We start from the raw sequence: 14,606 nt of genomic DNA, 5'->3' as shown, positions 1-14,606 counted from the left end.
TTTTTAAGAAGAGGGAAGGGCACTTTGAGACAACCACTTATTGGTAATTCTAAAGAAGTTTTGAGGCCACAGTTGTCTTAGTTTCCTGCTGTTCTGTGCTGTAAAGTCCTTACAGGCTCCCTGTTGTTCAAAAACAGCTTGTCACTGCAAATCAGCTTAGCCGACCAATTAATAAATCCTCTCGAACATATTGCATTCGCACTAATTAAAGGGTTTGGTTTTTTCCCCTTTACCGTTTGTTCAGATTCTTCAGGTTTCCAGTTTAAGCTGTGCAGCGCAAACAGCAATCCAACATTCAGTGCGGATCACGCACTGCAGGAAGAGGAGATGTGTTTTCTGACCAAGCATCCAGCTCTTGGGGTGGTATGTTCTGCTTTCATATTCAGCGTGCTCATTGCTGAAGGACAGCCTGGGGAAGAGCATGGGCAGGATGGCAGCAATCCTCCCAGCAGAGGCTCTCTGGTGGAAGTTTTACGCATTCTCTCAGCTGAAAACACTGAGCTCCACATGAACCACACACGAGAACTGGTCAAAATGTTACTGGAGAGAGCTGAATGCCCACAGCGGACTTATGGCATGCAAGAGGATTGTAATCTGGTTAGTGCTTCAATTAATGAGGGGTATCTTTACAGGATCATCAGTGAGTTCTAACATTTGTTTGAGTGATACTGTCCTGAATACGATACCTAAACATGAAAAAAACTTCTTGTTGCAGCAAAAAAAATTTTTCCTTGCTTTGTTTCATTTTGATTATTATTTATTGTTTTGAGCTCATGAAGAGATATTCCGAACATGACAGGCATTTTTTTTAAAGTTCCCAAGTGTTTGTTTTCCAGCACAAGTTTTTCTGCTGATACTGGGTGTAACAATAAAAGCATGAGCTTGAATTTTGGGCACAGGATTTCCACCGTGGAAAGACATAGGTAAACACTGGGGACCAGTTCTGCCACTATTTTTGTTGTTGTTCTGGGTTTTACTTCATAAAAATAACACCCAGACAGGATTGTCTCAGATTTATGTGCCACTTCACTGAAATATTCAAGATTAAGGGGAGGGTTTTGTAAGCAGTTCAGGTCAAGGAAAATGCAAGGCAGAACAATGAATCTACAAATCCAAATTGAAACTGGAAGTAGTCCAGGGTACAGTTGCGCAGAGGGATTGGTTGACTATTTGGGAATATTTTCAGAACTCAGTCCTGATTCAATGAAGAAAGGACAGGGACAGTGTTACTGGGGCAACTTGGCTAAAAGGGACGACAAAGGGCTTGGTCAGCCTTGGCTTTCATTCTCTGGCACTGTTCAGTGACCTACATAGAGCAGTGTCACTTTATACCACACTAAAGAAGATGGTCTGAAAGGTGAATGTTTTAACAAGGTGCTGTTTTCAGCAATCTGCCAAGCCAATGAAGTGGGAATCTTTTTATCCTGTGCAGCAGACAGCTGCTCACTTTATTGACCCTTTCTAACAAGGTTCCCATTTTTCATACGAACCCAAATGTGAAGTTTCATACATAAATATTGTAGGTGCCTGTCATTACCTAAATGGATTATTTTTTATGAAGGAGATTATTCACACATGGGCAATGAATATGCATCAGATACAGGCCCAGATTGAAAATTAACAACGTATTAAACATGGCTATATAATCCTCCCAAACTACACAAAACAGGGACTAAGTTTTTGTTTGCCTTTCTATTTTTCTTCTCTATTGGCATGGCTTTTTCTTGTATTTGTGACATATTTCTGGAGAGCTCGCTGGTGTCCTTGGATGGACAAAATCTGAGGGAAACTTATCTGGGGCTTATTTTGGTCAGTATGGCTGTTCTGTTCAGGCTTCATCTTGGAAATTTTTTATAGGAAGACTTTAAGGACATTCACCATTTTCAGTATTCCTCAGTGTCATCTGAGTCAGAAACACTGCATGCATCCTGCACAGCGTTTCTGTGCCAGCACCACAGGCACGTGGTGTTTTGTAGGAAATCCTTGAGAGAGACGTGGCATTTTCAGTCACATGGTGCCCATGTGGTACTGTGCTGAAATCTTCCATGATGATTTAACAAGATTTGGTAAACCAAAAACTGTGCAAGAAGCACTATCCTTCAAGTTCATAAAAATTTGAAACAGAATGCCCCACCTTTTATTAGCATTTTCTTCCTCATACTTGTTCAGAATTGCTAATTCATTTCAGATTCAATTTCTCTTCTAAATCCAGGATTGGTTTATACCACATGACTTTGTTTTCAGACTTTTTTTATTTTTGTTTTTATGATATCTCTAATGGGCATTTAAAAGCAGTGAAGTTTAACACTTTCTTTATACCCTCTTCTGGTTTGTTGTTATGTAGTGGCCCTAATACTCTTTGGGCAGGGGCTGGCAGCTGTTGAATGGCATCTGACTTTTCTTTATCTCCAAAGCAAACAGAAGTCATGTATTTCTTGCATTGGTAAGCAAATTTTTTTGGAACTTCTAGCTACTTAAAGAAAAGAAACTCAGACTTCAGTGCCAAAGTTCTGGGTTTCTTTTTTGTTTAGCTTTTCCAAATCAAGGACAGATGGCTATTCCCGTAAAAATATTAGCAGCAGAAAAAAAACCCTCAAACTAAAAAACAAACAAAAAAACCCCAACCTAATGACTAACCACTTTATATTCTCTTAATATTGCTTGAAGGGTCACTCACCATAGGCTACCCATATACTACGGAGTAACTACATCTTTTACAATGCATCTGCTTCCTTCTGATTAGCAATTTTCTTTTCAGTCATCTTCCGTGCAAGAGCAAACAATGGGCTCACTGATTGCAATTTATCCTCAGTGGATTTTAAAATCTTACAGAAATCTTTGAAAGTCTTCTGCTTCATGCCATATGTTTACTGTATTACTACTGAGTGTTCATAAAGGCTGGTTGACTGACTTGAGGTCTTTGGGACAGAAAAGAGAATAGACTCCTCCTAGTGAAAGAGTAATTCTCAGAGACTGCATTAGGAAATGTTAAAGACCTTAATAAGCAATGAAGGCAGGAGAGGACACAGTGAACCTGTAATCTGGTTTATTTATGTATATAAATAGTTAATTTGGCTATTAATACCTACAGTTTTACACATATTAAAAATCTGTGCTCAGATACAAAGCCTGCACAGGGTGAATATGTAATTTCAGTCCCTCTTGAAATGCATTTGAAGGACTAAATGGGGTTGAGACCTTGTGCTGGCTCTCTGCACTGGATCTCATTGTTGCAGTTAACAAAATTCATTGAGAAACTTAAAAATAGCTGTGTGATTACAGGCTCAATTATTTCTCTCAGCAGTGCATTGAATATGGTATAATTTCTGTTTACATACCCTCAATTAACTACAGTTCAGCAACTGTTTTTATCTTATAATATAAACACATATAGAATGCACAGATGAAAATATGAATAAGCCTAGTCCTTATCTAATATATTTGTAAGCAGAAGTGTAATCTGCTGAAGCCAGTGGAAGGTTTTCACTCTCTACCATGATTGATCAGATTTATTCCTAATTGTAGGGAATCTCAAACCACTAAATCAGAGAATTACAGGATAGAATCATAGAATAGTTTGACTTTGAAGGGACCTTAAAGATCACATAGTTCCATTCCCCCTACCATGAGCAGGGGCACCTCCCAATAGACCAGGTTGCTCGAAGTGCCATATCTAGGACACTTGACTTTCCTTAAAAATAAAAGAGGCTCTGGAAAAAACTCCATGGTGTGATCTTGCAGCCATAGAACTCTGAAGAATTACCTACACCCTCCATTCCGTCAGCCTGCATTTGCAAAGTTTTGGGTTTGATGCCTTAAATATAGAACTTGTATTCTCCCGTTGTCTGTTCTATCTGTATTTGCAGATGCCTGGCAGAGTATCACTTGAGTTGAATTACCACTTATTTTTATTTCTTTGCAGTGCCTTGAACCAGATTCTTTGTTACTGATAGCTGGAGGAGATTTAGAAGACCATCTCAGTGAAGAAGTATTTGAGAGAATTTCTCTTATTCTTCTCTACTACATTCTTCATCGTAGAGATATGTGTTCTTCAGAATTCAGCTTGAATGATAAGGATTATAAATTTTACCTACAGGGTATGCTTAGTTTAAGACATGATGAAGACTGTTATTACTTTTCACGGAATGAAACTGAAGATATTTTAGCTGCAGTAAGGCAACATTTTAAAACTTCTGAAAACCAGGTAAAGAAAACATATGTAAAAATAACTTCATCTTTATTACAGGTATAATACCTTTATGCAAGTACAGAGACTATGCCAGTACCACAGTCGTCCAGAAGACTGGAAGGTTAAAGTGTCCGAGCACAGGTTGAACACTGGGATTGTGTTGTATGTGCTGCTTAATGTTTTTTTTGGGTTGTTTCTGGCATGTGCCACTTCCACAGGGTCTGCTGAGAAGTGGTTGGTGAAATACTGCACTTTAGGGACCATTCCTAATGGGTAATTTAGATGCAGTTGCTCTGCTTAGGGCAGATGGAAAAGAGCACAGCTGTGTAGATGCAATATCTTGCGCTTGGCTCCAAGGACAGAAAATACTTTCTCATTTCTGATATTTATTAGCATGGATACAGTACCAGTGATCTGTGAGATCTGTTTGAGATACATCTATCTATAAGGATCTATTTGAGATCCTTATCTCAAATAGGATGTATAAAATAAGAGAATAATATTATAGAGTTCAAAGTTGAAGTATTTCAATGCTATAAAGCAGAACAGATCCATTACTGGCTGGTATAGGAGAAATAATGAATTCCTTTGCTGTGATGAAATCCCTGCCAAGTTCTACACTTCCATGTCTATCCAAAGCTGGACGGAATGAGGAATCTGTCCAAAGACATGATGGCTTCCTTCAGTAGGAACCCATTTGTGACTAATTATCCACCAGCATAGATATGCCTTGTAGAAAGATTGTTAAAGATAAGCTTAAAGTTGAAAAAAAAAGAATAATGAGGATTTTCAGCTAAGATCATAATTTCTAAGTCAGGGAACATGCTGTGAGTCTTCTCATTGCTGTTTAGAATTCCTTATTTCAAATAGGATCTATAAAATAATAGAATAATATTCTGGAGTTCAAAGTCAAAGAAGAAATTTTTCCTTCTAATGGGCAATAAAACTGGTTTTAGCCAGATTAGATAACTCCTGAAGTACAGGTTGACCTCCTGTTTGTAGCTCCTTAGATCTGTTCAGTGTATTGAGTTAAATTTGGTTTATACAAAGCTCAAATTTTTCATATAATTAGATTTTAACTTACAGCATGGTGTCATAGGGTTTTCTGCTCAAAGAGAAGATGGGTAGGAGACCTGGCTGTGTCCAGAATGTTGAGGGCCTCCAGTTCCTCTCTCTCTCTTCTTTGTGCGGTCATTTCCAACCATAAATTATTCATTGACCAGTACTTTTGGTTCTGAGTCTTGGTGAACGTGCCGATTTCCAAGGACTCAAATGGTATCTGAGCAACTGTAAAGAGACATTGGTGGGTATTTGGAATGTCAAGATAGACTAACAGCCCATAAAATGCTTTACTGAGGGTTCTGTTTGTTTATGCTGGCAGTATAATCAGTTGTCAAGCCTGTCCAGTAACTGAGACTTCATTCACTGTCTTGAGGGAAAAGAGGTTTCTTTTATGAAAGGTACACAAAACATAATAGCATAATACTTGGAATCACAACACTTGAGTTGTGGAAAGAGGCCAATGGTGCAGGGTAGTCATAGAAGAGAAGCCTTTTTAGTGGCTCTTTATGTGTTTTGGTTCCGCAGAAAATATTCTCTTCTTTAGCCACAGCACCTAATGTCTTGTTTGAAAGGAGAGATTAAGTTTTGGGTTGTGAAAATTTTAATATATAGTGAATGAGCAGGAAAAGAAATGGCAGCCTCCTCTCTAAGTGTTTAAGGTCTACATAAGGAGAGATGAGCATGTATGAAATAAGTGACTACTGTACTGGCTCATCTAACTTTTTAATTTTGCTAATATGACTTAGAAAAAAATTAAATTAATCATTTTTTTTATCTTTTTTGTTGTTTCATTCAAACCAAACTATTTGCAGTGAAAATAAACAAGAAAGGAAAAAAGGGAAGAAAATATGAAAAGGGGGGATAAATTTCCAGGCAACTGAGAGAGTTTGCAGACCTCTACACACATGGTTGTATACCACTGACTACTGTTTTTATTTGGTCACCCAGCAGGAAAGTCACCTTTTATCAGCAAAATTATATCTTTCCATATTGTCTCCAGATAACTAATCCATAAAAAACTATTGATTCCATTGAATAGATGAGGAACTAAAAACATTTAAAGAATTCTTTCTGAAGTTTGAGATGAATAGTTACAGTCTGTATTATTTGAGCCAATTTCTCATGCCTTAACTAAAATTCATCCCCTTTCTTCCACTTTCTAGAAGTAAATGTAGATGTAATTGAGGAGGACACTTGGAACAATAGAAACAGCAGGAAAATAACACTAAGCAAAAATAACCTGAATAAAGGACTGTACTTTTCCCCCCTTAGACAATGAGTAAATGTTCAAGATTTTTAATTCTATGCCTGTTCTCCTGAAAATGTCCTTTGATTAGCTGTCCTGCTGGCAATTACAGCTTACATCTTAGCATTTTTTTCTACTCTGGCAGTCGGTGAAACTGTTCACAGTTTCTCCTCCTGTCACTTTGATTATTTAAATGGAGGTTAGCAGGACTGTCTTCATGCTGTTTTCTCCTGATTTCAGTGTGTAGATGTGAGCACTCTGGAGAAAAATGCTGATATAATGGACAGAGGTGGCGCTGATGAAAACACTCTTCCACGCCTGGCTGCTTTAATCCTTACTCTGGCTCTCCAAGGAGTCTGTATGGGGAAAGCAAGTTTGCCTTCCCCAGAATTCTTCATAAAATATATTTTTAATTCTCTAAATAGTACCACTGAGCTCCAAGTGACAGGTAAGCTGGAGTATGCAAAGTTAATTTTCTTCAAGAAAATTTATTACTGGACTTATCCGAAATGCTACTTAAACATAAATAAATAGAAGTATAGGAGTGCTCTAACTGGTCCAAAAATAACAAAACAAAAAACCTGAAACAAAACAAAACAAAACAAATGCCAAGCTCTCAACAGCAGCAGCAGCTATTAATTTCTGTAAAAGGTTGTGCCTACTTGGCAGTTTAAGAAGCTACATCATCAATTCAGAGGCATGGTATGGATTTAGAAGGTTGCTGAAAGACATCAACTTTTCCTTTTTTGTGGCAACTGCTAACAGCAACAGTTTACAAGCTTTTCAGAGCACTTTTTAAAAGGTAAAGTATGGGTTAAAACAGATTAAAAAGTTGAAATGTAAAAACATTTTTAATATTCATAGGTTACACAGAGGTACATTGAATCACAGAAATAAATACTAAAAATAGTAATCCTTAGCCCTAAACTGGGGCTTATAGATTGTACTTACATACACTGGTTTGGCATCAAAGCCCTTCCTTTTAGATTGCCCAGCCAGATCTTGTAAAATTATTCTCACAAGAATGGATGGAGCCATCTCAGCACAGTGCTACTAAATAGCTATATATGGTGAAATCTGGGCCCCAGTGAAGATAACAGCAGGCCTGTATGCTTGGTGGAGTTAGGATGTCATTCAGAAAAACAAAAAATATTCTTAACCAGTTTGTTACAGAATAAGTCTATTTTATGTCTAAGGTCATTATACTGTCCCTTTTAAATTTATGTAAGTTCTTAATAGTAACTTCAGGAAAGAGTAAGAATCTGGAAGCATAGAAAATGAAATTTTACTACATTTAAAAAACAAATATACCTGCAAATATAGCTCCATTCAGATTTGTTTGCTTAAGTAGCCAAAAGAAAGTAGTGGAATATCTTACCAGAAACTTTTTTGTGAGATTTACCATTAAGATTACACCATTTGCATTTTCTGAGTAACAAGATTTAAAAAATAAAGGATTATCATCTGGAAACCTTCCCATTATTTAAATTGCTTTCAAATTATTTGTGGACCACTTTTTAATGGACAAATTAAGGTTTACAGGAATTATCACTATGGCTTTATTTGAAAGTGCAGGGGTGAAGGAAGGTGATAAGGAAGATAGGGCCTGCACCTCAAATAACTGGGCATTCCATCAGCAGAAGCACCCATTGCACCCCAGTTGTGTCATGAGGTGCATCTGTGCATGATCTCAGATTTGGATTAGGGATCCTGGCTCTCTCCTTCCTGTTTCAGTACGGTGAGCAGGCATGCTTCCCAGTTAACCAAAGGAGAGAAAAAAATAACTGTCCTGTGCTGCACTTCTGAAGTGCAAGAACAACACAGCATCCTGAAAATTGATTTCAGGACACCCTATAGAGGATGTGTTTCCTGATCCAAATACCTGGCTGGGGCAGCTTAGTGTGGAGTTCCATTTACACAGGAAAATTTTAAGAAAAGTGAAGTTATTTAGCAATTACTAGATAACTTTGTCAGAGATGCTGATTAAATTAAAGATGAATTGCCTTCTAGTCACATCTGAGAGTGATATGTAAAGAGGAAAAGGCTGAGGATTTGGGTGTCTGGAACTTCCAGAGTTGTTAAGCAGAAATTGCCTCCAGTACCAAACTGAGAAAAGAATATTAAAATGAGGAATTGATTCGATATTGTAACAAACAAAAAGAAAAAAATATTGTCTTTTAAGTATTTTGTCTTTTAAGTGTGCATTTTCCCATGGTAACATAACTATTCTCTAATTAATTTCTAGAGCTAGAACAACTACTCAATGTGCTTAGAGCCAAAAAGACCTGCACTGTAAATGGACAATTTCACAGTCACAAAAGAAGACGTTACAGTTTGGCAATCAGAGATATTGGAAGAAGAAATACTCCAGTCAAAGGAAACCATACAAAAGGAGACTATCTGAAAGGCTATTTTGAAGATCGTGAAAGGAACACAGATTGGGACCAGGTTAATTTATTTTTATGTTATTATAATGTTGGTGACAGAATTTCACTGGCAGAAGTCTTAATTGATTTACAAACCATGCAATATGTCTGAGGTAAAATGTATTAGTTTCAAAAAGGCGTGCAGATACAGATGAAAACATATATTTATATAGCTATATTTGTTTAAATATTAATTGGGAAAAAAACCTTGTGGATGTTGAATGCGCAATTAAAGTCACAGGGAGGGGCTAACAGTGATTGGTGTTACCTGGAATCAGGGGTTTCTTCAAGACAGAGGAGTGGATTAACATGGCTTTGATGTTTTCTTACAGTCATTAGAGATTTCTTGTGGTTTTATGTCACTTGATTTCTAGGATGCCTTAAGTAAACTGGTAGAAAGAGGGATTGTTTTGCACTAAGGAAAACAAAGCCAGTTAAAGTTTCTCTGTAAGTTGCTTTTAAAAGCCTTCTGTAAATTGAAGATTGGACATTTCCAAACTCTTTTCATAGCCATTTATGAAATCCAGAAGTCTTTAGAAAGTATAAAGGCTGTAAAACAGAACCTTAGGTACTCCAAAGTATCCCCTCTGAGAACTTTGAAGGGCACTGGTTTGTTGCAGGTGATTTTATCCTTATCCAAAGAATTTGAAAATAAATAAATTTTGTTTATGGCAATGATCAAGATGGTAACTGACTTCCATCCTATAGACTAGGTATTATTCCACAGACCAAAAAGGAGACTTCAAAGCTATAATTGGTATACATTTTGATGAATACATTTGAAATAAATTCTTCAAAGAACACTTTTCTATTTTTTTCAACCCTTTCTCATTTATATTAACTCAGTGGCAATGTTTCTTCTTGATTTAGGAGAACTGAGTGATGTGCAATTGACTTTTTCTGTGTGGTCATTTTATGATAGGGAGCTGAGACAAATTTCATCTGGTTAAATGCTATTCTGATAGATATTGATCTCTATAATTATATTGCATTTGAAATGCATACTCCATCAATACGTTTATTTCTTTGCAGCTGACCACAAAAAAGGATCATGCTGATCAGCATGATGAGGTTTTTAATGGGGTCTCAAAATAATCTTAAATTAGGGTCATTTTAAATGTGTTTCGTATGGATTTTAAATTATGAAGGACAGAGATCAGTAGTGGTTCTAACTGTAAAAGAAGTAAAATTCTCTAGCAATTGAAGTATTTTTAAAGCTCAGTTTTTTGATTTCTTGAACTTCTAAGACTGATTGTAACTCAAAGGATAAGTGTGCAGGGGCATTATCTCAGTCTTAGGAGTCAACTGAGAGCCAAATATTCTGTATACATTAAAAAAATCACAAAGAAACATCTGGACAGAAGATAATTTCTCTTCTGTATTAATTCCTAGTTTCTAAGGGTTTTTTTTTTCCATTTATGTTCTTTTTAGCTATGCCTATTTTCCTTTAGATATTCCATTAGAACACTTCATGTTTCACTGCAGTGTTGCTAATTTTGTCTCCTGATAAGTTTTCTGCACCTATGATAGTCATTGTGCTTCATTAGTAGCCAATTCAGCTACATACAGGACATTGACTTGTCTATGGCTTGTGTTTGCTAACTCCTTTAAGATCTGTAATTTGATTTTTCTATAGGAATAATTATTTGAAACGTTACCACAAAAAAGGGTCACTGTTTTCTTTTGAAGTCATTATTGTCTCTATAATTAAAAATGTCTATTAAAAAAGTAAATGGCAAATTATCTAATAAGATAAATAATCTTAAATTCCATTAAACTATGTCGCAACATCTATGTATTCATTTACTCTTCCTTATTAAACAAACATGGATTTTGGAAACCCAGATCATCCATCCATCCATCCATCCATCCATCCATCCATCCATCCATCCATCCATCCAGTCTTTCACATGAAAATATGCAAAATCAATTTGCTTATTTCCTTGTTATCATCCTCCAGGATGATACATGCATAGTTGCTTTTCTAATTGAGCACCTTCTCTGCCTCCCTATGTTAAAAAGCTTCAAAGGCTAGGGCTTGCAATTAGAAAAGACACAGGTCCTCATGCCCTTCATCTTACAAGAACATTTTACTAAACAGACCTTAATGCTATTTTTATGTAGGGGGGGAAAATTTATTTTTACAATTGATATTTTGCTTTTCATTGAAAATTTGTGGTAATAAATTCTCATTGAAAATTCTTGATAATAAATTCACATTAAAATTTAGGATCACACTAATCCCATACTTCATCTTGTCTGTTATAATTTTCAAAAAAGAGCCACCTTCAAAGTCGGATCAGATTTCACAGAGTTATGTCCAGTTGAATTCTGAATATCTCCAAAAACAGAGATTATACTGTCTTTGGGAAACCTGTACCAGTGCTTTATTGCTATCATCTTGATGTCCTTATTTGTTATAGCAAATTGGAGTTTTTTATTGCTGCACCTAATACCTTTCACCTCTCATTCTTTTGCTGTATGCCTCTGAAAAGATTCTGATTATCTATTCCCTCTAAACCACCTTAGACAGTTGAAGGCTTAAGATAGCCACTAACCCTTCTGTTCCCAAAGTGAGCAAACCCAGGTCCCTCAGCCCCTCCTGGCACATCATGTACTGCAGTTCCCTAGCCATCTTGGTGGCCCTCCACTGGACTTCCCTCAGTTTGCCAGTGTCTTGCACTGCTGGTTATTAAGCTGGACGTAGTCTAGATGTGAACTCCCATGTCCTGAGTGATGGGCAATATTCTTTCTCCAGTACCTGCTGGCTCTGCTCTTGCTAATGCAGCCAGTGTGCAGTTAGTGGTCATTGCCACAAGGGCACACTGGTGGCTCATGTTCAAGTTTCCTATGAGGGGCCAACCCAAGGGCTTTTTCTGGAAACCTGCCTTCCTTCTGGCCAGTTTTCCCTAGCCTTCATTGACACATGGAGCTATTCTGTGTGAAGCACAATAAGTTTGTCTTGGCTGAACTTCATTAGGGTCATTAAGGTCCTCCAATTTCTTTGTCATGTCAAGGTCCCTCTAAATAGCAGCCACACCCATCAGCATACTGACTAGTGGTCCCAGTTGAATTGCACCTGTGAATACCATCTGGTGCACTCTGTTCCATCACTCAGGTTGTTGATGATGGTGTTAAATAATATAATCCCTGCTCTGATTGGTCAGCAATGCTGCTCATAACCAGCCAAAATCCTAGTCTACCAACTTGATACCAGATGTCAGTGGTCCCTAGTTCTAGAGTCAATATCATGGCCTGGAACAGGCAAAATTAAGGTCTCTTACAATATGGTAGCTCCTTAATTGTCTTCATGCTCTCCTTTGGCTTGAAGGCAGAACACACTCGGTCCAGGGGACAAGATCCCCCGTTAATCCTGAAGACTTGAATTTGGTTTTCAGAAAAAAATATATCAGTGCTCAATTAATTCAGTTTCTTAGTGAACTACAAGGCATATTTTACTTCACTAATGGATGAGCAACAGCAGGAATGTGTTGGGTTTTAACTGGGTTATTTAAAAGTAATTATACTCAACAACTTCAAAGGAAGCTTAGGCTTCAGTAATGAGAGAAAGAATATTTAGGAATCCTTGAGTCTCAGATGCAGACCAATTTAAATGAAAGCTTTTTTTTTTGTTTTAAATATTGAATCGCAGCTCATCAGATGACATTAAGAAATGAAGATTATTAATAAGATAACATATTTGTTAAGTAAGATAACATATTTGATCTGGAGTTCTTCTGTTCAAAAGTGAACAGAAATTTCCACTAGAATTTTTCTTGTGTTAACTGCTCATGTTTTTACTAGAAGTTTCATCCTGAAGAGGAAAACACAATTCTTCATGACAAGTTTTGAAACAGAAATGCTTCCACGAAAAATTGCTTCTTTTGACAAAGAGATGCTCCAAGAAAGAACAAAAAAGTAGTTGGAATTCTGAAGTACCTGCAATAATACAATTATTAAGCAATCTTTAGACCACTGTTAGACTATGTAGCATCCAGTTTCCTGACTTGCACTCATTTATTGTATTTTAAAAGCTAACTTGTTTCCACATCTTACTGAAGATCCAGTACAAGTATGAATCTCAGCATTTTTTGATGTAGGCAGTATCTTATATGAATAGCTCTATTACTGCAAATAATGTAGTTTCACCATAATAGCTAAGAATATGGTTTGCATTAGCTTTAAAACATTTTTCTGAGCACATATAACAATAAAATATTGAGAGATATTATTTTGTAAGATCTTAATGACACTAAGTGGCTTAAATAAAAATTGAGCTGGTTTATCCCAAAGATTCTGATCTTTTCGAAATATATAGTAGTATCGATTTCACTCAGAAAAAAAGTGAACTAATTGAAGTAATTAAACTAATTTAAGCAAGAAAGAGTATAGATATATAGTAGGTTTCCTCTAGGGCTGGAGTACCCTTTGTTCTTCTAAGATTCTGTACTTAACCTCAGAATTAAATGTAGGTATAGGCAACATGCTTAGTAACTGTATATACTTTTCTACAAAGGTTTGTTTCTCTGCCAATGAACTTGTGAAGATATTTTTGAAAAACAGTTCTTCCTCCATTTCTAAGGACCACTTCAAGCAAATCAGTCCAGCTATCATTCAACAACTTTTAAGTTGTTCATGCCAGCTTCCTGACTTGAAACAGACAAAGCTTCCACCAACAACTGTGGAAAGTAAGTTATGTTCTTATTAATAAATTTTTATTTAAATTCAGATAAAGAGGTGCAAGGACTTCTGGAGACTTTTCATTCATTAATAATCCAAAACATGGGATTTATGCCATGTGTAATTTATGCATTCTATCATTTCATAGCATACATGTCAGATAATAGTGTTATATTGAGAAGTGAGGAGATTCAGTGGTCTAAATTTTATAGCATTTGGAGTTCTATTTTCACATGTAAGGTTTTAAGCTTTATTTTCTTCCTTTGTTAGAGGACTGCTTGATATTGCCAGCAGGTAGGCAATAACAGGTCCTCATCTACGGATTGCTGGGCAGTAAGGGCTTATATTGTGAAATTTGCACCAGGTTTCTGTTGTAATCCTTGCATTGCTCTTGCATAAAGCTTCAAAGTTACATTAGCTGGCATTTTATACCATGATGTGGCAAATGCTTGGTATAGATAAGTTGTGTAGGAATGCTACTGCACAACTGCTTCGGCTTGTGATATTTCATAGCAGAGAACCTTTGAGAATACTATTGGAGTAAGAAAAACATCCAGAAAAACAGTCACAGGACAGCAGGACCTGTGTGATAGAGCTGGGGCAAGAACTGACTGAGGATATAATTGGGTTGTTTCCACTTGCAGTTGTAGTCCTCTCATGCCTCTGCTTCCCGTGTTTTCTGCCCCATCTGTTCCGTGGATTCCATTTCTCCTGTAATCAATCCTTAATCCACCTTATAAAAGGAAAATCTTAATCTGAGCTGACTCAGATTCAGGGTCAGCTGAATCAGAAATAGGGCTTCCCAATGTGTTTTCTGGGGTTTTTTTTCTTACTTTAAGCTAGTTACAAATCAAGGTGTGCTGATGCAATAAGAGAGACATTAATTTTGGTGGAGAATCTGGGAGTTGGGAATAACCAAAAAGGAATAGACATCTTACCATAATTGCCTGCATCTACAGGAGCACTTTTTAGGCTACAAATCAATGTCTTCAATGCCTTTATC

General features: G+C 36.7%; 1 protein-coding gene across 1 annotated transcript in view; it reads left to right on the top strand.

The window, feature by feature from the left end:
• The first annotated feature begins 266 nt into the window (after positions 1-266).
• SLC39A12 (solute carrier family 39 member 12) overlaps positions 267-14,606 on the top strand; it is a 32,481-nt gene continuing 18,141 nt past the window's right edge. The window contains exons 1-5 of the mRNA XM_059869790.1: positions 267-597; positions 3,923-4,204; positions 6,738-6,945; positions 8,743-8,945; positions 13,440-13,611. Coding sequence (XP_059725773.1) covers positions 328-597; positions 3,923-4,204; positions 6,738-6,945; positions 8,743-8,945; positions 13,440-13,611 — 1,135 coding nt within the window. The 5' untranslated portion in view covers positions 267-327. The remainder of the gene's footprint in view (positions 598-3,922; positions 4,205-6,737; positions 6,946-8,742; positions 8,946-13,439; positions 13,612-14,606) is intronic.

The sequence above is a fragment of the Haemorhous mexicanus genome, chromosome 1 (genome assembly GCF_027477595.1).
Source record: "Haemorhous mexicanus isolate bHaeMex1 chromosome 1, bHaeMex1.pri, whole genome shotgun sequence".
NCBI classification, from domain to species: Eukaryota; Metazoa; Chordata; class Aves; order Passeriformes; family Fringillidae; genus Haemorhous; species Haemorhous mexicanus.
This window is presented reverse-complemented; position numbering and strand designations above follow the sequence as displayed.